Source organism: Larimichthys crocea, chromosome XI (genome assembly GCF_000972845.2).
Source record: "Larimichthys crocea isolate SSNF chromosome XI, L_crocea_2.0, whole genome shotgun sequence".
NCBI classification, from domain to species: Eukaryota; Metazoa; Chordata; class Actinopteri; family Sciaenidae; genus Larimichthys; species Larimichthys crocea.
Genome location: NC_040021.1, coordinates 22148284 through 22173981, shown reverse-complemented (window position 1 = coordinate 22173981; position 25698 = coordinate 22148284). Strand labels below are relative to the sequence as shown.

The following is a 25698-nucleotide window of genomic DNA, read 5'->3' as shown; positions in this document are numbered from 1 at the left end:
AACATGTTGCAGACGTTTTACAGCCTGTAAAAAGAACCAGAAGTTAGAGCTTTGATGATTAATCGAGGATCGTCTGCGTATCTAAAGGTTGATATGTCTTTTTTCTCCATTGTTGTCTCACTGAGCTACAATGTTACACCAAATAACATCAGCGTGATTTAATTTGTCCAGATGTCATGTTGACATAACTTCTCTGTGCATTAAATGTGTAGAAACCTGCAGCTGAAGATGGGACCCAACAAACGCACTACTGCAAAAAAAACCTACATTTCCCAGCTGTCTTAGGAACTGAGCACGATGCCTTGCAAAATAAAAGCACCTATAGCACAAAACTGAGTGTCAACGAAGAAATATGCAGCTCCTTAAAACACAACGATTAGCACATTTCTCACAATTAAAGGATCGTTCTTAACGATCACTTTGTATTCGTATATGCAAATCAGACAACTACTCACTTGTAAACTTTTCCTATCTTCTATTTGAGGAAGGGAAAGAACACACAACCTGCAGCTGTTATCTCTTATTCATTATGGGGCAAACGTGATAGATCGACACCTGTCGAGTCATGTAATCACACAAGCTTGTAGCCTGTGTGACCGGAGGTGAAATGAACTTTCGTCCATCGCCTTAGACCTCGTGAATGCATCGCCCCGTCACAGACGATGGCATGTTTTGGTATCAATACAGAGCTCAGTACAAAAAAGTTATTTTCCCATTTATCAGTGACAAAAACAAAGAGACTCTCCGTCAGGCTTCCAGGTTGTCAGCATCATTTCCGTCACGTCTCAGTGGGAAATACAAAAGTATGCAAAAACCTGCAGTAGCAAGCATCTGGTAAGTGTATCTGCAGATTCCAGAGAGTCAAACTTAATAACTTTTTAATGCTACCAGTATTTCTGTTTGAGACAAATGGAATCCAGATAAACAAACAATAAAAATAATGACACAATGGAGGGAGAGCTAGTGATGAAACACAAGCAGGTGGTCCTGATGAATAGATTAATGCTACCCACAGGGAAGGGAATAGATTAGTGTTTAAAAATTGAAGGCGCTCTGCTTCGTTAGAGTATGAAAAGTTTCAAATATATTTTAGAATTACGGATTTATTATTAAAAACAAAAGTGATGTCTGACTCTGAGGTGGAACAGTGTGTGTTCAGTGGTCTTTAATCATGCAGCCCAGCGTTTCTCAAACTTTTTTTCCAGCACGAACCACCTCATAAAAATATTTGTCTCTCCAACCAACCACTATTTTGACAGGCATAGGTCGACTCTGTTCAAGTGCAGACAGTTCACACACGAGGCAGGCTTATTCCTGATGAGAAGAGTAAATATTTTGACTGTTGAATTCTGAGAAGAATCAGTTCAAGAACCAAAGATAATTCGGTAGAGAAGGTGAACTCCTGATCCACATTTCTCTTCTAAATATTTACTGTTTGGAGCCACGACTGAAGCATTTTTGATCCGTTAATCTCACCTCTGCTTACGATCTCTTGTCACAGTTCAGCTGATCATGAATGTGTACACAAGCGGCAATGTCCTAAAGTACTAAACACTGCAGTTCCTCTAACGTCCACTTGAGGCTGGCTCCAGGAATGAGTCAGTCTCCATAAGTCCCCATGTTCAAATGTCCAACTTCACAGCAGAAATAAACATGTTTACAGCCTGGTACAAAAAACTATTTTGGTCTCTATAGATAATTTGGCTATATTTACTTTTTGCACAGCTTGGCTTGAATTTCAAGATCTATTCCCTTCTTGACAGTCACAGAAAAACAAATGTCAAAACCACTTAATAATGAATCACTGTGTAGCTAAACTGAGCACTGTTTTATATTAATGTGATTTCACATGTTCATCTGGTTCAGTGGTTTAGTCCTTTAAGCTGCAGATGGCGCTCTTCTCCACTGAATACAGACTGGGCCAACCCAAACGACAACCCATGAAGCAATTAAATCCAGCTTTGCATCTGATTTCTGGTGAGAGCAGCAGAGGAGCTGCTTCATATTCCAATAGATGCATGTGTCAGGTCAAGTTTTAATGCATGAGCGGTCACAGCTGGCTCCACTTCCTCTGATGGTTTAGCTCTGCATGTTTTACTGGTCTGTGGTGAAGTTTCCTCTTCCCCCACAGCAACAGAGGGAAATTGCTCCTTCCACGCTGTAACAATGACTGCAACAGGAGGTCTCTCCTGCCAACTGCCATCCAGCTATAGATTATCTAGTCTGATGCCTCCTGCTGCAGTGACATCAGCCTGAGTCAGCTGCTGGCTGAACATTTCTGTACATTTGCTACACTGTGACTGTCTTTTAAATGCCACGGCATCACTTTATCTCAATCAGCTTCTTATGAGTGAGGGTCCTACACGAACACACTGTTTTCTGCCGACGTCAGAGCAGATATAACAGGTTCGATTTGTGCCCGTGATGTTTTTGTCTTTTGCCTTTGTTGTGATGTTGCCAGGTCACTCAAATCTGATCAAACCACACCCGCACAGCCCTAATAAAGCAGATAAGCTGAGTTTTAAAGTGCAAGTACTAATAAATACCTCCTAAAGACGCTTTATCTGTGGCTGTAGTCATCAAACTCTGAACCTATAGAGAACTACCACCTGAATCCGCAGCTTTCTCAGCTTTATGGTCGTCAATTTCATTCACCGTTTAGCTGTCTAGGCTGTGAATGTCCTGTTTTAGTTCACTCTCCCTCCCCTACCGACCTTCCTTGCACCAGGCAGACACAGTTAGAAACTATCTGATGAACGTAGCGGATCATTTAGCAGCTAAAGAGCCAGATATTTTTCTCAGGAGTTGGTGGAGACCCAAAATAGATCCAAAAGCCGAAAGAGTGAATATTGGACTGGTTTTTAATATCTAGTGTGTGTTTATACTGTTATTATTATATGCAGTAATTATATACCTAAATAGTAAATACTATTCTGTACACTTGACATATCTTTGACATTATAATGCAGTACTGATTGCTTCTCTTCTGTTCTCTCTACAGTGTGTTTCCTTTCCTTTGACACATTGTTAATTACTCACTGCGCTGTCTTCGTGTGACAGTCACTGCTTTGATGATCCAATTTCCCTCTCTGGGATCAATAAAGCACTATCCCTGTACAATGTGTACAATATCTCCTCAGGCTAATTCAGAGAATCGAATGAAAATAATACCATATACTGAATTATGCTGTTGTATTGTCGGAGATGTTGTCTTAATAAGGATGTGTTGGGTTTAGAAACAGTATAGTTTGGTGATTTTGAACGCAAGCGATCGATTTGACGGCAACAACCTTTCCAGTAACTCTTTTTTTCCATTTCATAGTTGTTTATTACTTATTTGCTTATTTGTTTTTATGCTGGATGAACCTCACTTCCCACGCAGGCCAATAAATAAGACTGAAATGAAGCTGTGTGGATCCCTCAAACAGTTTAATAACTGCCTTCAAGCAACACCTCAAAATAACAGTATGACTTCACGTACTGATAGTAAAATGACCCACAGTGGATTCACGGGACGCGAGTTCATCCATCGGCCTGCGTGCTAAAGGAACAGAGCATCTCGTTCCTGTTCACTCGACCTCCGGATGTTAATAGGAGTGGGCTGACTGACAGCCACAGACAAGAGTGAGTGAGTCAGCAAGGCTCTAAACAAAGCTATGTTTTTGATGTTTGTGATTCAGAACGCCTTTAAAAAGGCGGAGGAATGCACCGCAGACAGACACATGCGTACCTGTGTAGGTAAAAACATCCTCCTGCACAGATTTCTTTGCATCTCCCGACTTTTTGTAGCATGTAGCACATGAGTAACACACATCAGTAAACCACCTTCAAGCTTTAAAATTCAACTTTTCTCAGACAGATATTTTCAATTTTTAGAACATTATTAGGAGTATTAACTTGTACTACAATCCTAACCCTTCATTTGGAAATGCTTGTTCATTTTAGAAGAATTTCTTCACACATCTTCGCACTTATATCTGATTTTTACAAATATAGAAACACACACACACACACACACACACGCACGCACGCACGCACGCACGCACGCACACACACACACACACACACACACAGCCCAGCTTATTCCTGTCTTATCCACAGAAATCCTTTCATCAGCCTTTCACTATATATATATATTTATATGTATATATATCAATCTCACCTCAAGCCGAACGTGTGAGACTGCTCATAGTGGAACAGGGAATTAATCTTCGCATCTGAATTCACAGCAATCAGCCTGTCAATCAAATCCTGTGGAGTAGAAGGAGAGGCTGTGAAAACGACTACAGCAGCCGTGGTGCTGCTGCTGCAAAAAAAAAAAAGAAAACAGTGTGGATATTTATGATGTAAGGTGAAAAATGTACATCTGCCTCGGTGAACTGGGAGTTTAGGAGGAGGCTCTTCTTTTTTTTTTTGTGAGGTAAAGCAAATGCGTGGGTGGTGGTTGGAGGCTGAATAATAAAAAGTGCAAACATGCCCTCAAATGGCTGGAAGAGGCATTGCATCGTGAGTCTTGAGTACACAGTGTGAAAAACACTCACAGGAATGGAGGTTGGCATCTCTCTCAGGGTGTATTCACTCTTGTTGGCTAAAGGTTGGCGGCCCAGGAGCTCCCACACCGATTGGGAGGAGGAGAGAAGGTTAACCAAGGACAGGAAGGACTGAGGAGAGAGAGACAGAGAGATAACCAGAGGATCAGAGGAAACAAATATAAATTTACAACTGAGATCCTTTTAAATTAAAGATTTGAGTGTTTGTGAAGACGGATCAGGCATGTAGTCACTGATGACGATTCAGATCATTTTCATCGAGACTGAATCTACTTTTAGTAAAATTTCTGTCCTTGATTTGTATCAAAAACTGCAGTTCCCCAAACGTCCACTTGAGGCTGGCTCCAGAAGTGAGTCAGTCTCCATAAGTCCCCATGTTTCACAGCAGAAATAAACATGTTTACAGCCTGGTACAAAAAACAGTTTTGGTCTCTGTAGCTAATTTCCCCGTTCATGACAACTGTACTGAGGGTGAATTTATATACAACTCACCTGTTCACATTATATTAAGGCTTAAAGTTATGCAGGGTTAAGAGCGTGGACGCTTTGATTGACAGGTGGGTGCTGTCACAGATGGCTTGTTTGAGCAACCGGGCTCCATTTTTTAGAGGCAGGACTGGCATACACACAACCTTTAAATAAAATACAAACGCCTCAACTAGCCAGTTGATGTTACACTGAATTTTGTCCATGATGAAAAAACAAAGCAAACTCGAGACGGATGTTACGGAAATACAAAGTTAATGACCGCATGCAAGCGCCGTGAAATTACGTGTGAATATGTGAACAGTAGCCCCGAGAATAAAAGCTCCTGCTCTCATCTCAAGATCAAGAAGAACAGGAATCAAAAGAAAAAAACTCTGATGAACACACTCACACTCTTACATATACATGAAAGCCATTTAATAAGGTTGAAACATCCGTTCTTTCTGCGCGCAGTTGTTTGATGTTTCAGAGGCGCGCTACAGACTTCAACATGTTCCACTGTCCATCTGTCTACTTGTGTTTTCAATGTAGTCCAACACATTGAACGAATTCCAACTCACAGAAGGTGAAAATGCTACAACCATACATCTGTGTGTGTACGTCAGAGCTTGTTTTATCTCTTTCCAATATGAAACTCAGCTCTGGATCTCTCTGTGTGTCGTGACGGACTTGAAGGTCTGATTGTATGTATGTAACCTGGCAGCTGACCCAGTGCTAAGCCGGGCTTTGGAGTCACCAGTGGCGGGGCACAGTTCACACTTCAACGGCTGTCCGTATTCACTTGGCTAGTTCCACTGAGATAGATGACTTGGCTCCTGTCAGAGGCCACGGCGTTGGACACTCGCACACAGACACACACTTCAAATGAGAGTTTGAGCTTGTCCTAGACTGAACCTGGAGATCCTGCCGAGCTTATCTGAAAACGCAGGCACGTGCGAGGAGGTCTCAAGGTTTAAAGCACCGAGATGAGCTGAGAGTGAACTGCAGTCCTGTCTGACATGTCTCCGTTCAGGTTTAATCAGTTCACACCCACAGTACCTTGAGGCAGCTCCTGTCTATGGGCTCCATGGGCGTGGGCTTCGGCCGGACCACCCTGACGTCTTCGCTGCCGCACTCGAGGACAGACCACAGCTCGACGACCACGGCCCGGACGAAACCTGCAGCACGACATCAAGCCAGTGGTTTCAGTATGGAATTCATTAAAGCCTTCCATGTGTGTGGATGTGATACATAAAAAAAACCTTCAAATGTGCTTATCAAACACAAAGAGACGGGATATTTTACAGTAACAATACAAACATCACTGCTCTGAAACAGCAAACTGGGAATTATAAACAACAATAAATTAAGAAAAACAGATGTAGAAATCATCATCAAGGACCCATCCCACCCCAGATGCATCCTATTCGAACAGGACAATAAAAACCCACAAACAGCTTTTATGCTGAGGCCATCAGGGCCCTAACTAACTACATGAAATAACTCATGGACTGGCGCTCTGTATATACTGTACATATGAGTTTTAACCCTTTTATCTGTATTTTATACTTTGTACTTCCTGCACTGAAGGCGGCACTTCAATTTCGTTATGCACTGCGTCATGACAATAAAGATATATTATTCTATTCTATTGTAAATAAGAAATCGTTTCATATCAGTGCACAGGGACAACACATGCACCAATACTGATATATCTGTGATAGGCCAATATTTTCAGATAATATCTTGTTCTTGGTATTTTATGAGACAGACAGGAGATATGTCAGGAGAGAGACAGAGGTGAATAACACGAGCGAACGTCTGCAGCCAGATTCAAACCGTGGAAGTTGTGATTACATGGTAAACGTCTTTACTATTCAGCTACCCAAACACTTCAAATGTTACAGTTTAAATATTCCAAATCTGCAATTCAATTTTACACTTGCATATTGTGTCTTGTATGAAAAGGTTGGTTGAACATCTCAGTACAACCTGACAGGAAACATTGGTTTCTTTTAACTCATGAAGCCCTTAATGACGACTCGCCGTCTTAATAAACCGCTCCTGTAGTCGTTATTTGACTCGGCTAACGCTCAACACGTCGTGCACGCAAATACTCAGCTTGCAGTTTTTATGCTGCGCTCACATTTTATGATGCACATTAAAACTTGTTCCTGTAAGTTAGTTTGAAACTATGATTACAGAACTGTGTTTGTTTATGTATTAATTCTGTATTCATCGTCAGAAATGAAGGCATGACCTCAGTGATTGTTCAAGATATGAATGAACATCAGCATGAATCTATGATGTGATTTATTACGCTACTTATAAATATGTTTCTGGAGCATTTCTGCTGCTCGAATCAAAGTGAAACTTGACATGTAACGCCTCATCTCGCTCTTTCTTCATCCGCTTATCCTGTCACAAACAAACATGTTCCTCCTTGGGCTGTTCGTTGTCTGCTTTATGTCGACTACGCAAAAAGCCTCGAGGGTCACAGCTGGTGAGTGCTTCAGTACCTGAACTGTGCAGAGCCACCGCCCCTGGAGCAGTCGCTGCTACTTGTGTCACCATCACCCCGTATCCAAACTTTTCGCAGCGACTCACCTGCAGAAACACACACAAAGAACCACCGTAACTGTTTTATTTTGTACTCATGGAAGTGAAAAATGAATGTCGGGAGAGGAAGACAAATTAAAGAAAGAAGAAGGACTTGACTTTGAAGCTTTACTTCGGAAGTAAGAATCAAAATTGTTAATTCGGCGTTTGTGATTCCGGACGCTAACTCTGTTGTGACACTATCAGAATCCTGAAAAGGGCGCCACGCGTCGTAGTTAACTACAAATCAAATTGCAAATTGATTTTGGAGTGTGAGGGTGCTTCATACATTACAACACAATGTCACGACTAAAAATAGAGCTAAATATAATTACGTTCTGTAATTAAAGTGAAACGCCGAACGAGAGAAGCAATTACACAAGTGTGTAAACAATGGCAGTAAATGAAGCCCACAGAGGATTAGCTGCGGTTTGCGGTATAACTGAGTGTGTGTCTACAATATGAATCACGGACAATGCTATTTATATATGGGCATATATGCATACGAGTCCAGGGATTAATAAATTAAAGCCGGTGTGGGAGTAAGAACATGTAACAACCTCCGGGCTACCGGTGAATACTGAACAGGTTTCAGGAAATACGACTGTGGCCTAACGAGGAGCGGGAGAAACAAATTGACACGTCTTCTGCAGAATGAATGAAGCCTAACGATGACAAACGCCAACAGACAGAATGAAGGTTTAGATAGATTATGTTCCAACAATAAACAACACACAAACCTAGAAATACTGCAAGCATGCATATATATATGTGGGGGTCTAATAACCTCTTTTTTGTCTCATAATATAAGTTATGGACGTCAACAAGCAAAAACAATTACATCAAGCCAACTGAACCTTTATTTGGCTGTGTAATGACTTTTTTCTTAGTTCTGCGTCAGTGTTGGCCGACTGTAACTCCTGTAATATTACTTTAGGCGTATTACAGGATTAAAACAAAAAAAAAACAAGCGTCTGCCAAAGTTAATTCTTCCAGGCTGTCCATAAAGATGATGAAACAGTTGGAACTACATCAGCATCGGCGCTTATCAGCACTAAAGTCCAAGTGCTTTGTAAAAGACGACAGACTTATCGGACTAACTGTAAATCTGCAGCCACTGCTTTTACAACTAATTCATTCTGGCAATATCTGAGTGAGCTCCTCAGTCGAGTTTCAGCAAAAAAACTGCAGTTCCTCTAACATCCACTTGAGGCTGGCTCCAGAAGTGAGTCAGTCTCCATAAGTCCCCATGTTCAAATGTCCAACTTCACAGCAGAAATAAACATGTTTACAGCCTGGTACAAAAAACAGTTTTGGTCTCTGTAGCTAATTTCCCCGTTCATGACAACTGTACTGAGGGTGAGTTTATATACAACTCACCTGTTCACATTATGTTAAGGCTTAAAGTTATGAAGAATAAGTGTGTCTACCACAGCTCCACCCACCCATGATCCACATCTTGTTGCCAATGATGGCACCATGGATGTCATGGAGTTATTTTTCTTTATACAGTCTTTTTTTTTAATTATTTTTAGTTGCTTCCATCATTGAGATAACATGAGGTGTTGTGAATGGGGGAAAATTCTGAAAAATATCTATATTTTTTATCATATCACAACTGTTTTAATCACATCACTTGATATGTTATAACTCCATCTTTTAATTCACATGCATTTTCCCCTCAGAAACTGGATGAAGGGAATGAGGGAATAGTTGCACAGCTGAGGTGCCCTTGAGCAAGTCATTTGATCCCCAAACTGCTCCACTGGGGCCTTTCAGTGACTAAGTGCAGTTTGACTGGGCAGCTTTCAGGTGTGTGTGTATGAGTAAGTGTGTATGTCTGCTGCTGTAAAAGAAAAAGCTGATGATTAAAGGCTGGGTAAAAACAGCACACTCTGCAAAAGTATTATTTTTTTTATAATGGAAGAGGAGCAAACTGAAAATACCCACAGTTAACCTGTGTAGCACTGTGAAGTGTGCGGTGTTTGTTACTACCTGTAGTTTCTTAGTAAAGCGAGAGAACATGTAGGAGACACACTCGTTGATGGCTCCCGTCTGCTGGAGCAGCAGCAGGCCTTTAGGAGTCACAGCAAAGTTCAGCAGGCTGTCCAGCAACGTCTCCTCCCAGATGAGCCTGTGCGAGGAGGAGGAAGACGATCACGCAGACAAACAAGTGGAGGAAATCGAATCATCTAAACTTACCAACGACATATTATATCATCATAACTTAACCTCAACTGAGTCAGGTTGTATTTGGACATTTGTGAACTCCATAGGTTGTTAACTCCACCCAGCTCATGTGTTACCAGTCCATCCAACATGTAGCACTGAGAGGACACTCCTCACCATTACAGCAATGTTTTGTTATTTATTATGCACCATTAAAACAAGAACATCTTGATTGTGATGTAACATTTGCATGCAGCTACAGTACAGTACAGTACTATGTGACTGATGTTGGTGTCAACTCAGTGCAGCCTGATTTTATGGTCATCTCGGCAATCATCAACCGATTCAGGTCAATATCTCAAGTCTGCTGCACACAGTGTAAGTGGTTGTTGTGGAGCAAAAAGGGTTGTTATCGTTGTTATCATCACTTCAAATATCTCCTCTTGCATATTCAAAGGTGTATGTTTATCAGTCATGTCCTGACAAGGGAACAAGATTTCTGCAGGAGGCTTTAAATGACATTACAGTCGAATAAACATTCAGTGTTGATCATTGTGTGTGTGTGTGTGCAGCCTCACATGCTCTGCAGCTCCTGGGTGGATGTTACAGCCGTGGCTCCAGGTACTGGGGTTGGGACTCTCTCTGACAAAGAACTGGTCTAGAAATAAATAAAGGAGTGAAAAAGTATTATGTGTGGGCACTTCTGAAGGTTTTTATAAGAATTATTCACATCGTGCTCCTAGAACAGTGGGAGACCTGAGGGTACCGGCATTAAAGATTAAATGAACTCTTGCCTACAGACAGATACACAGACTGATACCGAACTATATGTGTAGATAGAAAATGTTGGAATCCAGTTTAAATTCATAAACTGTTTAACCTTGCTGTTCTGTTTCTCTGACTTTCACTGTATACTCTGCAAATTGTTTCTACAATTTGCTTTTTTCATATTGTAACCGATCTATAATTGATCATTTAATCGTATAAAAAAAAATAGTTCAGTGACACTTCATTGGACAGACAGTTTACAGATTATTTGGGACATTTCAACAGCTTTGTTTGCAGATTACCTCTAGACGTCTGTGTGACATGACATATTCATGAACATACCATAACCACAAAGGTTTAATGTCAGACAACGGCTGCTGAATCTCAACTAATAAGCTGGTAAAAGGTTACAAACAACCCATCAAAATAAAATGTTACTGTGTGTTGAAAATACGATCCTAAGTCTTAATGGAATAAACTTAATAATCCGTAAATGTGCAGTCCAAAAGAACCCACTGAGACTTTTAAACTGTATGTTAGTGCGTGGTGCGTCTTTAACTAGACGAGTGCAGTGAAAGCTACTCAAGCAGACTTGCTGGAAGGGCCGTCTATTAACACTTAGAACGTTTTCAAAGCTTCTATAAGAGAAGTTTTCAAAGGAGTAAAACAGTGCGTTACTTATCAAAAGGAGATGTCATAGAGCAGCTTAAATGTGTCTGATTTGGTTCAAAAGATCATTCAGAAACTAATAAACCTTCAGACAGACCTTTCTATGTATTTGATGCAGTCTGAAGTTATGTCAAACAGCAAGGTTAGCTGATCGTGGCTCAGTTGTTGAGTATCTATGGAGTCGTATATCATGATAACATGGGCGTCCAGGATTTGAGCGAAACTAAGCTGAGGGGGAGTGAGGAGGCGTTCTCAAACCATGTGACATGAGGGTCAGACCTTTAAATGATAACTGTTTATTCCCCCCAGTGAACTCCTTTAAAATCCCTCCCACAAAAACTGTGGGGGCGACGTTGGTGTCCATTTATGGTCAACAACATTGTACGGCTACGCAACAATACGAAAACAGATGTGGCCTTGGATTTGAAAAATAATACCGTGGAGTACGTGCAGAATAATAATTAATATTTAACACACACACAAACACACACACACTGGGTAAAGGTGGAGGAAGTGAGTGGGAAAAATGTTAATGCCACAGTGTCTCATACGAGTTAATTTTTGACGTGAAGTTTTAGATAACAAAGACGATAAGATATTAAGGGATTGTCCGCTGTGTTTACAGAAATATACCATCGTCTCCTTCCTGTTGGAAGTTTTACAATCCAGCTGTGTCTGTTTTTGACTTAATCACTAAAGGTATTCCGATATTTTAATGCTTCCATCCCGACAGAAGCCATATTTTACAGAAATCAAATCGAGCAGATGTCGACGTTTAAGTTTAATCTCCATCCATTTGGTGGTTCCTATGAAGTGAGAACACTGAATTCATCAGGCAAATGAAACATGACAGGAGTATTCCAGCCGGTGAGACTGATCATTAGACATGGACGCCCCTCCATTAGACGTCAAGAGGAGAAAGATTCACACTTCATCTGCTTTATCTTTTACAACGCTTTCAAGGGCAGATTAGTCAGGCAGCGCTCTCCAAGAAAAGGCCTCATTCTGTACAGACTCTGCCTGTAATAAACAACACACAGCAACACAGATAAAGCCAAATGTTTTCTAACGTGTTAAATAGTTATTCTTTAAGCCCTCAAAACCTGAGCAGAAGTCACTGAGTATGTGAATCTCTGACCCCAAGAAAACAAAAACAAAGTTTCAGTGTCTTGTTGACATATTATAAGTGCAGCTACCTTTTTCCACGCGGCAGCTACGGCCTTGTGCAGGCCGTAAGGTCGGAGGACCTGCAGACCCTCGCAGGTGTTGTATATCTGCCTGCAGACGAAGATGAAGGCTCCGCATAACGCGTGGGACACGTCGGACTCGCTTTGCGACGACAGCTCCTTCTCCAGCAGCCTGAGGGCGAACTGTACGATGACATGAGCAGCGAAGGTTCTGCAGAGGAGAAGGGACGCAGACAGAGAGAGAAACATGCTGACAAGAGGCTTTAAGTGGACACATTTTCGTGTGTGCAAGATGAAATGTGGTACGCAGTGTGCAAAAGAGTCCTGATATGAATTTTTCATGTCTGTGTTTGAAGTTATGGCACGCTTTGAGTCCTTTCCGTTCCTGTTTATTAACTTAGTTTTGTCCTTATAAGTTTATAAGCTCCTTAACCAACAAGAAACATGATGCTCACAGTCCCTTTTGCACTTTTCATGCTCATTTCTTCAACATATTTCTAAGAGGAGAGGATACTAGAGCCAAAACAAAGATTTGTACTGAACAGTGGTATCAGTCTTGGTGAATATTTTATTGCTAAGACTGTAGAGTTTGAGGTCAGTCAGTCAACCACTTAAAACAGAATATAAAACTAACCGGAGGCCTCTGAGTGACCCTGAATATCTTTAATAAAACATCCTTCAGTAGGAGTCTATCAAAGATGTAAACAGTGTCTGAGAAACTGGCAACATCCTCCGGTTTAATCTGCTATGTGTGCACAAGCTGCAGGATTTGTAATGCAAACTTAACTTCATATCGAAGCTTTCTTGCAAAGTCAGAAAATAATGTAATTTATTAATTACCGTGACAAGATACAAAATGACACCGGGTTTAATCATAAAGCAATCACGCCGCCTCACCTCTCGCCGTGGGCTCCGACTACATTCTTCTCGTATAAGAAGAGAGCTAATCCTCTGTCGGTGTTTGCGACGCGGGCCAGAACATCGGCGATGAGAGTCAGCGTTGCTGCGGGAGATTTTAATTTCGCCTGCAAACCGTGGAGGATAAACAGACAAAAAATTACACCGCTGATACAGAAACAAGAAGAGTCCCAGGAGGGGGGGAATATATATCGAATACTGAAATAACATCATTAACTTCCACAGTGATTGAACTAAGAAAAAGCTATTAGATTTTCAGACAGCTTCCGCAATTTGAAACAGATTTTTTAAAAAGATTTGATTTTTGAAAGGCGAGGCAGAAAGCGTCCTGCTGTGGCAAACTAACAGCTTCTCTTTTGGGTCTTTCTAACATGATTGTAGCAAACACTTTGCTGGAGTCAAGGTTAAAAACTTGTTGGTTTGGGGTAATGGTTGAGATTAGGAAGTTTGCGGCTATGAATTTGTGTGTATTGGGAGTAAATGTTCTGTATTTATGATGAGGTTTAGAATTAAAGTTAGTGGTTAGGGAATATATCAGGTTAACAGATGATACGGTGAGGTCTAAAAGCATTATTTATCTAGATTTAAAAGGTAAAAATATATTTAGTGTCTTAACAGGCTCGCTGAACTCACAACTGATACAAGACTCAACAGGTCCTACACCAACATGTCTGTGCTATGATCATATTATATAAGGCAGCAGCACACCTTGTTTAATTTGTTTTAAATGTAGTTTATCTACTTTTTGATGATCTATCCAACCCACTGCTGTATTAAAACAAACGTGCGTGAGTGTGTGTTTGACCTGCTGTCCATTGAGCAGAGCTAGAACAGGAGCCAGCAGTGTCTCTATAACAGGAGTCTGGTAGAGACACTCCGTGGCGCACTCGGTCCTCTCACACAGCATCCACAGCACCTCCATCGCCAGGCCGCTGGGCGACAGCGAATCTGAACACACAAATCAGAAATGATGATGTTTGCTTACAATATGAAATGCAACACTTTTGTCTCAGACTGTTGGTTGTATGTCCTCTGAAAGTAGGATGTAAAGCAGTTGAACTTCAGCATTAAAATGCTCTTTACATGTAAAGGCATCTATAACAATACAACAAATACAGTATACATAACAATTTAACAACATGAAAGAGGTAATGCTGCATAAAAAGTTATTTAACTTTTGATAATTGACCTACATTTAGCTGTGACACCTCGGTACTTTTACTAACACTAATTATGAATGCACTGTAGTAATTCTACTGTTACTCTCTATAACTCAAGACGTTTTGGGAACATTCATCATCATTAGATAATGTGTTGAAATCAACAAAAAACTAATAATTTAACTTAAACTTTGGGGGCACTAATAAAGCTCCGTTAGAAGTTGTTATCCGTCTGTTATCAGGGGGAATGTGAGATCTCACAGCGGGACTCACTCGACCAGTTGAACCACCAGGGCGCCTTTATTTATTTATTTATTTAGTATTTTTCTGATCCATCTTCTGTATTCAAGCTGAATTTCCCCGTTCGTATCTTATCTCATGTCTCATCCTTTTATATGACTTAATTTTTAATTAATCCATGACTCATGGCATTGGATTCTGTAGCATCATGATACTATTCAGAAAATAATCTCATCTCCATCAGGCTCCATCAGGTAAAATATTAATATAGATCTATGACTCCCTGCAGCTGCCAAACAAGATGGTTCCCTGACAAAGTCAAGGGGGGCACTATTGATCACTGGCAGGAAAGTTCCTGCAGTGTAATTCATGAGAATGAATAGTGCAATAAAGCAAGGTCTTCCAGGAGACAGCCACAGTACAGCATGACTAAGTACAAGGTTAAGAGATAAAAGATATGGTCTGAGCAATGCTGTTATGCCTCACAGGGAGGGTCACTATGTTCCTTCAGCGCCTGACCCGAGACTCGCAGTCTGGACTGAAACCAGGGAGGAAGCTGAAGCTCGCTGACGTAGTTTATATCCGTGTGTGAGTGTGCAGAGCCCCACCTGTGTGTGAGGGGTCACCGTGTGGAGGTTTGGGGTGTTGGTACAGGATGTTGATCAGGATGACGACCAGGTCCGTCAGGCTGACTGGATCTGAAACAACACGTGATAAATTAGTCAATGAGTCTGGCTACACCGTGTCCAGACAGTGATGGTAAAAAGGTAAAGAGGAGGAAATGAGTCCAGGTCTGAAGTTCTGGTAACCTTTAAGCCGACGAGGTTAATCCTGGGTCACAGTCAGTGCCGGGAGGAGTTTTATATCTGCCTGATATTAGGATTTATGCATCAGATCACACGTTTCAGCTACATATAACGGAACATTAGTTAACACCTTCTTATCTTATGTTTTATATATGTAACCATCTGTTTGCCTTTTATTTTGAAGTCTACACCCGTCTTGTGAAATGCACTGCATAAATAAACTTCATATTCATATTACAGCTGACACAATTACTCGATTTATTTTGATACTACATTACTCCATAGAGGAAGAAGTGGTGGAGAGGAGGATGACATCCATCATGAACAACTCCTCTCACCTCCTGCATGAGACTGAGGAGGCCTTAAACAGCTCCTACCACTGCCAGCATGACTTCATGACTTTTTCTGTAGATTTCTTATTTATGAGCCACTTCTGATCAACCTTGTGTACACGAGCTGCTGTGACAAGTGATTTTTCCCGCTGTGGGATAATTAAAGTCTGTCTTATCTTATCTTATTAATCATTTAAACATTTGCTGGTTCTCGAATGTGAAGATTTGTTTAAGTTTTATATCATTATCAACTAAATATGTTTGGATTTTTATAGTTAGTTGAACAAAATAACCAATTTGAAGTCGTTTTTTCAATTAATTGAGGAATCATTAAGATAAATCATATTGGAAACTATAAATTAGTTCACATATGCAGCAGCTATGATGATGGACTTCACATTCAGGCTGTGACAAATGTCTGCACAGTTTGAACTGGAGACAAATGTAATAAATATGGCGATAAATCACATTTCAATCTGTTTTAGGTGTTTCTGTGTGTGTCTTACAGTGACGGGAAACTCATAAAATATTATTAAAATCAACTCTCACTGTGGCAAACAGATGAAACAAATCAAAGTGATGAATATGACACATGACAAGCTGATCTCGGTGCCAACTTCAAGGTGTGGTGAGACTCATCAGCCGGCCTCCACCCACAGCGTGGGCCACGCGATCGACATAAACCTCTCGAATGTCACGATGATTCCCTCGAGACTTACTTGGAAGAGGAGTGATTAACGGTTAAATAAAGAGACGTTTAGAGCCGTGACAAGAGAGACAATGAGTGTGTTTTAATGCTCTGCCTACGTATCGCTCACACCGTTACGTAACTTTATCAGTGATTAAGGAGAACTCAGGGGTGCGGTGCCGCGTCTGAGCTGATCAGACACATTCCTACGTCTGACTCTCTCTGCTGTAAAGATTATTTTGTTGTTAAATCAGAAAGATAAGATGAAAAGATGGTTCACACAGGGGCAATAACCTACAATCAGCAAGTTTTTCCCTTTAACTCCGAGTCATTTAAACCACGTGTTTGACTCCTGCAGCTGCGACAATGGACAATATACAGTATTCAAACATTAAAGAGTTAAGCTGAGTCACTTTGTGTTGCAGAGTTACCTGAGGTGAACATTACCGCTGTACCACAGACATGAGAGTATCGTCCTCTTCTGAATGTAGCTTCATATTTAGCAGACAGATATGAGTTATATCTCATTGTCAACACTCAGTGAATCTCAATATATTTACCCCCAAAAGGCTAGACAAACTTTTAGAGACACAACTGCTTCAAACGTTCTGGGATTGTACCTTTGCGCTTCCTCACTTTGATGGGAAACAGCTTTCTCCCATTGGTGTAGATGAGCACTTTCCCCAGGACACACAGCGAGTGGACAAATAAGGCGTATTCAAGCTCTTTGCCTGTATAAACACTCCTCTGGGCTGAACCTGAAACACAGATCAATCAAAATTAAGATTAATAAAAGAACCTGGAAGGAGGGAAGAGGGTTATCCAATGGCTAACTCATCGTGTAAAATATAGATTGAAAATAGGTAAAATTGAACTTTTCCATGTTCTAACTGTTCATGAAACCACGATGAATGAAACTGTTGTGATGCCGTGGTGGACGGACAGTTTAGAGACATTTCATATCTAAAGCTTCTGCAACAGAACGAGACAGACGAATGGAAATGTGGCAACCTTGGAGTGTCTCTGGGGTGCAGAGGATCAAAAAAAAAGAAGCACTCCTTCTTTTATGAGGACTGTGTCAGTGACGAGGAGAGTCGGCGTATCTCCACTCATCCGAGACAAGGTTGAAATGTTCAGTCTCAACGAGCCAGCTGGCTTATAGGAGATAACACGCTGACACCGACATCCCCTTACGCCCCATCTCCCTCTGCACTCGCTCGCACTTATTGAATTTTCACAGTAAAATGTGCAGGAAAAGACGACGTGTAGCCTTTTACCATAAACACACAGGGCTGAGTGGAGGGGTTAATGGGAAATGTGGCCTACGTTTTGACAAACACAAGCAAGAACAGACACTGGACTCAGACTCTCATCGTGATAACAACACATCTTAGTGTGAACTTACACTAAATTAAGGGCACGTATCTCCTCCTCTTCCTCAAGCATGGAGGTTCATTTTTGACTTTGTGCACAGCAGCAGAACAAAATAATCTTCTGTTATGAAACCTTATTAAAGGCACCAAAACATATTTATGTATCCTGGAGATCTTAAATATCTGTTGACTGCATTTCCTTCCTCACAACATGTTCACAAAGCTGATTTTAAATCATGTGAAGGAGCCAAAATGTGTATTCGGCTTCTGTTATATGTTTAAATTTCACATTTTGATTACCATCATTTCAGGTTATTCGCACTGGGATGAGGTTTCACCTTTTATGTACCCGTTCCCTCGGATGAGGCGTCATGCTGAGGAGCATTCTTTGCCCTTTCTGGTACCTCGCTACACTTCTCTGTGCGATCAACTGCTGATCATAGTGTGAAACCAGCAGGAACCTCCATGTAAGTGGTACAAACCAAACTGAGCCCCACTAGTAAAAGCATTGCTCCATAGCATTAAAGGTCCGGTGTAGGATTTAGTGGCATTTAGCAGTGTGAGGGGAAAAACTACAATGGTTGTAAATGTGTAAAAAACATGAAACGTCAAGGAGAGACACAATAAAACATGAATAATGAGATTAGTTCGCCTCATACAGAATCAAAAACAAAATCAAGTCCGAAATAGGATTAACTAACTGAACCCAACCCTGAATCTTCCTGTCTTTTCTTGCACTACACAGTCCCACACAGTGTTTATTTTGTCACCCATTTTTCAATTAAGTCTTAGTCTTGTTTCAAAGTTCATTCTTAGTCTTTCACAAATCATTTTTGTTTATGTCAGATTTTATTCGACTAAAAGTCTCAAAATCTTTGTCCAGTTTTAGTCAAAACATTTGAGTCTTCTATTTATTTCAGGAATATTTTTTTTGTTGTTGATTAATTCCAGTTCACTTGTGTTCCACAGCTAACATATTGATTAAATGTCTTGATTGAATTAAATTGAATGAATTTTCAGGTTTTTACCAGCAGTTTTCTTCACGCACATATTCCCATCCGTCAAAACGAGGCGCTGTGACTTTTTCTCTGCTTCTAAATAATGGAAATAGGATCACACGTCCAGTCTCTTTTTCCTTCCGAGCATGATCGCGCTGTCCGTACGCCATGTTTCTCCTGCATGCTGTTTGTTTTCGAGCCACAGGTGCGAGAGCAGCAAGAGGATTTCAAACGTGTGGCCGTGATGTTGCTACAGTAAAAGAAGTGCTGGCACAAACACATGACAGCAGGACTGGATGTTGCTTTTTTTCTTATATAGTCGATGAAAACAAGGAGGACATTTTTGTTCTTGCATGACATTTTCATCTTGTTTTTATTCGTCAACAGAAACGCACATTGGCACATTTTTCATCAGTGTTTTTAGAACATTGTCGTCTCATCATCGTCTCGTCTTAGTCACGGAAAAAAGGCTCGTTGACCAACATATTTCGTCCTACACATGCTTTGTTATATTGTTCCCTAAGTTTCATAGTTAATTTATTTATTATTATATTTGTACACTAGCTGTCTTTTCTGTTTTATCTCATTTTGTCACGTCCTTCACTGAGCCTTCATTTCTCAGCCTTCAATGTTTCTTTCTCTTCATCACTCCTCTGATTCTCTCATTTCTCCATTCTGTGGTTTTCCTCTACACTGCTCTGTTTTAATGGCAGCGGGAGCAGCATGTGCACATTAAGGAAACTGGATAAATGATGGCTGCAGAGTCTAGGTGCAAATACATTTAACACCCACAGGCTTCAAATGAAGCATTACTTTCTCATTAGGCTTTCACGGTAGTTCAAGCCTGGGTGTATTCTTATATTTTTTTTGGTTTGTTTCACGGGACACATTAAATCAGCATTACCGCAAATGTGCTGATGTTTACCACACGGAGCGAGGCTCAGAGTGAAGATTCGGATGCGCCTGAGAGGATACATAAATCTGTCGAAGAAATCATGTGTTTATGGACTGCTTTACTTACCAGAGTTCTGCTGCTCCGCTGACCCGGGATCAGTCGTCTCATTTGTGAGACGTTCGCAGGATTCGCTGTAATGGACGCACTGCTGAAGGGCTGCTATAATCTGAAGGATGAGATTTAAACAATGCGTGTTATTGTGATTCCTGCAAACTTCTGACTGACTGAATCAAATGACAGCTATTAATCTTCTCTGACTGCAGGATGCACTCATTCAACCTCATAATCGAGAGTTTTTAGGACAAGAACAGCTCCCTTCAATCTGAAACCGAGCATTTCAGAGAGCGTCAATGCACTGTGACGCGAGAGCGGTTCAGGCTCCAGTGGTTCTGAGGAGTTATTGACATTTACTTTAGAGAAAGGTGCATGGTCGACTCCACAGTAATCCTCCAAAGTCCCAGCAAAGAGGCGAGAGGGACGTTAAGGATTAAACAATCAATTCTTAAATGTGATAGTGACACAAGAGCCGTGTGAACAACAACAAACAAGTTTAGCCGCAAAGACTAGTCGATTAGTCATCAACTATTTTGATAATCAATTCAGAATTTTTGAGGAAGATTTCAAGAAATAATGCCCTGAAAGCATCTTTCAGCTTCAGTTTCTGTTTTTTTTTAAACCTCTATGACTGTGGGAAACAATTTGTGTTTAAAGGTGCAGTGTGTAAGATCTGGCTCTATCTGGTAGTGAAACTCAACTGTCCCAAACCTCTAACAAAACACACAACACATGGCCACAATAGACTCCCACCCACACCCACTCCAGTTAATTCACAATTTAGATCATTTATTTAGCTGATGTGATCTCTAAGTTATGGTTTGTTTAAGTGTCAGGGATTAAGCGTTTTGGATTTATGAATGTACTTATCAGCTGTGTGAGGAGGAAGAGGTCTGACTGTTTGATGCATGTGAGACCGGATCGATCGACCTCGTGTTCAAGTTTGAAAATGTTTTGTTGTTCGTTTCTAACATGTGAGTCGGAGGTCAAGTCCTGTAACCAGGCACAGAGATTTCACTGGAAAAAGGAAAAGACAAAGGCCAAGACGTCGGATGATCCAGTCCAAGCGCTGTCAGGAACCTGTTTGATCCATATCGATCTAAATTAGGATGAACCGGACAGAGCGCATTGTGCAATAATCAGCTGATTCTCCGGTCTACTAATGAAATGGACGAAGAAAACTGTCAGCGAGCTGATGAACTGTAAACAAACTTTTAAAGATGATCAATGAAATGGACCGGATGAAATGTCGGACTGTTCGCAGTGGAGCCGAGTGAAACATTAAGATTAGTGAATATCTCGAACAAAACAAAACATTTGAGGATGTCACAGGGTTTGAGAAGCTGTGCTCAACATTCTTCACCAATTTTATGGACCAAACAACTAAACTCGACAAACTCATCGACAGATTAATCAATAATTAAAACAACTGTTGTTTGAAGCTAAATGCAGCTGATCTTTTGGATAATCTACCCTTCTCAACACTGGTTTTTATTTCCAATACATAAATCTTGGAAAGAACCTAGAGGAGAAAATTCAGCTTCTTTCTGAGGCTCAAACCACGTGAAAATAGGTCATCATCTGACTCGAAGGCGGCTGAATTTATACATCTACAGGCCTGCAAGGAGAGAGTTTGTTCAGATTCCCACCTCTCCCGAGTTCGTGCAGAGTTTTGCCTGTCTGTCTTGAAGGCACTCAACAGTGCAGTGGTTTCTGGTGCCTGTGAGGGATTGTGAGACTTTTCATGCTCGTTTGGCTGCTTGTTTCTTTATAGTGGCAGACTTCTCAGAAGTACAAAGGGAGCTATCGGAAAGAGATATCGATTACTGAGTGAATCACTCACCAGAGACTTGTATTTTCTCTCCAGGAGTCTGAGAACCACAGTCCTGCTGTAGTATCCGTGCTGAGAGAGGGAGCGGTCCACGGATCAAGGTAGAGAGAAGACAGGGTAAAATATATGAGACAATATGAACCGGAGGGAAAAGACAGAGACACTATCGAGCAAGACACACAGGATACACACCATCCACTTTTTAAACCAGGTAGCTTTAATATCCAGTAAGGCCAGGAGGTGAATGGGCTCCAGGGATTTCTCTGACCCCGATGAGGCCGAGCCATGTTCATGATGGAAGGACAGCAAGGAGAAGGTGCTCTCTATCACTTCCTCCATATACCTGAAGCAAGAGGGGAAGAAAATCTAAGCAAGTGACGTTGTATGTCTAGATAGATAGATACTGAGTATGTGCACTAAATCCCATGTTGCTCTAAATTGTAGTGTAGGACATCTTCCTGGTATTAAGTCATTTTATTCTGCATCACATTCTCAACTCACTTCTCAGGGTGGCGGATCCAAAAGGTTGTCACCTCCTTCTGAAAGTCGTTCATCAACCGAATCTGAGAGGACAAACAGAGAGAGGAAGCTATAAAGCGTTTGTCGTTTGGTGATGCAAGATAAATACTGTGAGATGAAAGACGCCGTACCTGTTTGAGAAGACGACTGATCTCAGGTCTGTTGATGTCGACGGCAGCTGAGCCGGTCGGAAAGCTCAGCTTGTGAGACAGAAAACTCGACTCCACGCTTTTAGCTGCACATCAGCAGACAGAATAAACATGTTAATGGATGATATGTGAGACAATATTGATAGTCCCAATGAAAACGGTCCACACTGAGGTCTGTGGATTCAGAGGTGGATATCTGATGACCTTTGTCGTTCAGATCTTACCCAAGCTGGTGTAGATCTCTCGTGTCACGTTCAGTGGAGAAGAGGAGAAGCTTTTAGCAAAGAACTGCAGGACGTTATCCTGATGGAGCAGAGATGGAGAGGCATGAGTTATCAGCACACACACACACACTCAATCATATATAATCAATGATTCCTAAATGTTAAATAAAAAATATAAAGAGAGGAAATTAAAGATAGAAATTAGCTCTCAATCATTAGCAACAAATCCTAAAGGTGTGCATGCTTGTTACCATTAATCACAAGGCCTGAAAGTCCAAGTTCATAAAAACTGAAGATGATGATCATTGATTCGTTTGTGGATTTGTAGCTGAGGCTGCAGGACTCACGCTGAGGTCGGGGTCGGTCAGAGCGGCGCAGAGGTTCCTGCGCAGGCTGCTCCAGCTCTCACAGCTCAGCACGTCGGACGGAGGGGCACAGCAGAGCGCCTGAAGAGCCTCCCAACGCACCTGCACGCACAGTTACATCACTTCAACCTTCACTGATAATCACATTAACATCTATGACACTGACTCCCAAACACTGGAGCAAAAAACATGGATAACATCGACACAGCTTGTTATAAATCAACTTACAGAAATAACTCTTAAGTTAACTGTTAACTATTAGTTAACTAGTTCCTAGCACCACAGCTCCTATGTCAACTGAAAATTAATGTTTTACTCACTACTAACTGGTCAAAGCAAAATGATCACCTCCCTTCCTGACAAGAAATTGGCAAGAAACATGAACACAACGTGAGGTTGAGTGAGTTAAGTAAAACTAAATGTCAGTTTTATAATCAGGCTGATGTCCTCAGTTTCTTTGTATATAAAGATTTGTAATATATACACGTCCACATGCACAACCACCACCACACCATGCCAGGACATGGACAGGGATGTAGTTTATATTTGATCTGTGAGAGTAAATAGTGATGAACATTGAAGAATTTATGTAGTTCACTTCATTCATACTTGAACATAGTCAGAGCAGGCTCAGGTCCAAGGAAAGTCTCCTGTACCACAGTCCACACCTGCTTCTTGGCTTTATTTCTTTTTTATTACTGTAACCTGTCCAACCAAAGAGTGATGCTTTATTTTATTTGATTTTTAGAGGCTTATAACCCCCTAGGTTGGAAACCACTGACCTGTGGCACAGTGCTACACAAGCGTTTCTACCTCTTTGGGTCTGCTGGAGTCGAGTTTTTCAGCCAAAGCTTGCAGCTGCTCTTGTCTGATGAATGCATAACTCTGCAAAAGGAAAAAAAAACAAACAAAGAATATTATGAACCGTCATAAATCAAACCAAACAAAAGAGCTCTCATTGTCTGACGGCACATTGCCAGATATTTCAGGATATTCTACCATGGAAAGAAACATCAGATCAATGCCAGGCAGAGATTGGAGAGACTGGAGATACAATCTTGGCACTTTATAGGCGTCGTCAACAATAATCTAAGAATAAAACCAATAAAGTGTAGCCGTTTATTGCCGTCAGAGTGCGTCTGCTGTCTCTGACCTGGTTGAAGGAGGAGTCGCTGTCAGAGCAGTTGTCGGTGTACTGGCTGTTGGACTGACTGTGCTGCTTCTCTCGATGCATCTCCTCCTTCCTCATCTGGTCCTCCTCGAATTTGTTGATTAAAGACTCCACCACCATGATCATGGTGTTTTTCAAGGTCTGCATCATCTGTTGGTACCTGTCACACAAAGAAGCACGTCAGTGTAACGTCACCTTTCCATCATTGTTTTTATCTGAGCTGCACTCACTCAGATGAATCTCGGGTCCTTCGGGTGACAGCGTGGATCAAGGTGTCGTGACCTGAGCCTATTGCATGTTGTCCATCTCCTCTGGTCAAGTTCTTGGTCTCTTCTTCCACCACAGTCCCCAGTGAAGTCTCCACGTACTGTCGGAGGTACTTGACAAACTCATAACTGCAAAAAAAAGCAACGGTAGAATAAAATCTTTGACATCAACAACATGACAATGAAGACGGTTGTTCCAGGGGTCACTGGTCTCATATATCTCAATATCTCTGACTTACTTGTGGAAGTTCTTGTCGGTCTCCTCCAGGTGAAGGAGGATCTCTTCGGCATACTCGGTGGACGGAGCTCCAGAGATCCTGTCGTTGATGCTTCTCAGAAGCTGCTTGAGCAGAGACTGCAACTCCGCCTCGTCTTCAGACGACAACTGAGACATCTCTGCAGAAACAGCACAAATGCATGGTGGTGAGGGGCCGATTGCCTCTAGTGTAGTGCTACCCATGTTCAGAGAAGAGCATTTTTAACGCTGATCATTTATTTTTCCACACAAAAAGGTAGAGAACAAAGTTTAAGAGTGTATAAAAGCAGAGTTGACACATCAGGATGCTCTGTAAGTCTGTAAGTCTGCTCTGTGAGTCTTTATATGCAGGCAGCTGGCAACAACAGACTGGGTGAAAGATCTCCAACATCTTGCTCGCACACGTTGAAGGATCTCAGCTTCCTCAGAAGTAGAGTCTGCTCATCCCTCTTGTACACAGCCTCGGGGTTGTAGATTCCCAGTCAGCGCGACACCCGTTGGCACCCTCCCACAGCATTTGCCTCGGTTGCTTCAGAGATGTCTCAGTTGTCGTCTGAAGACGAGGCGGGTTGCAGTCCTGCTCAAGCAGCTTCTGAGAAGCATCAACGACAGGATCTCTGGAGCTCCGTCCACCGAGTGTGCCGAAGAGAATCCTCCTTCACCTGGAGGAGACCGACAAGAACTTCCACAAGTAAGTCAGAGATATTGAGATATATGGACCAGTGACCCCTGGAACAACCGTCTTCATTGTCATGTTGTTGATGTCAAAGATTTTATTTCCGTTGCTTTTTTTTGCAGTTAGGAGTTGTCAAGTACCTCCGACAGTACGTGGAGACTTCACTGGGGACTGTGGTGGAAGAAGAGACCAAGAACTTGACCAGAGGAGACGGACAACATGCAATAGGCTCAGGTCACGACACCTTGATCCACGCTGTCACCCGAAGGACCCGAGATTCATCTGAGTGAGTGCAGCTCAGATAAAAACAA

General features: G+C 41.5%; 1 protein-coding gene across 4 annotated transcripts in view; it reads right to left on the bottom strand.

The window, feature by feature from the left end:
- The window catches only part of tbc1d32 (TBC1 domain family, member 32), a 67133-nt gene that overhangs the window by 39771 nt on the left and 1664 nt on the right, over positions 1 to 25698 (bottom strand). For all 4 annotated transcript variants that reach the window (XM_027284454.1, XM_027284457.1, XM_027284455.1 and 1 more), the window contains exons 2-23: positions 24695 to 24851; positions 24420 to 24584; positions 24172 to 24349; positions 23832 to 23903; positions 23001 to 23120; positions 22654 to 22732; positions 22412 to 22515; positions 22263 to 22324; positions 21954 to 22104; positions 21774 to 21833; positions 19943 to 20042; positions 17171 to 17308; positions 15333 to 15422; positions 14130 to 14272; positions 13304 to 13431; positions 12416 to 12617; positions 10361 to 10440; positions 9609 to 9747; positions 7535 to 7622; positions 6075 to 6193; positions 4542 to 4661; positions 4163 to 4251 (exon numbers count right to left, since the gene is read on the bottom strand). In XM_027284454.1, the coding sequence (XP_027140255.1) occupies positions 4163 to 4251; positions 4542 to 4661; positions 6075 to 6193; positions 7535 to 7622; positions 9609 to 9747; positions 10361 to 10440; positions 12416 to 12617; positions 13304 to 13431; positions 14130 to 14272; positions 15333 to 15422; positions 17171 to 17308; positions 19943 to 20042; positions 21774 to 21833; positions 21954 to 22104; positions 22263 to 22324; positions 22412 to 22515; positions 22654 to 22732; positions 23001 to 23120; positions 23832 to 23903; positions 24172 to 24349; positions 24420 to 24584; positions 24695 to 24849 (2582 nt within the window). In that variant the 5' untranslated portion in view covers positions 24850 to 24851. The remainder of the gene's footprint in view (positions 1 to 4162; positions 4252 to 4541; positions 4662 to 6074; positions 6194 to 7534; positions 7623 to 9608; positions 9748 to 10360; positions 10441 to 12415; positions 12618 to 13303; positions 13432 to 14129; positions 14273 to 15332; positions 15423 to 17170; positions 17309 to 19942; positions 20043 to 21773; positions 21834 to 21953; positions 22105 to 22262; positions 22325 to 22411; positions 22516 to 22653; positions 22733 to 23000; positions 23121 to 23831; positions 23904 to 24171; positions 24350 to 24419; positions 24585 to 24694; positions 24852 to 25698) is intronic.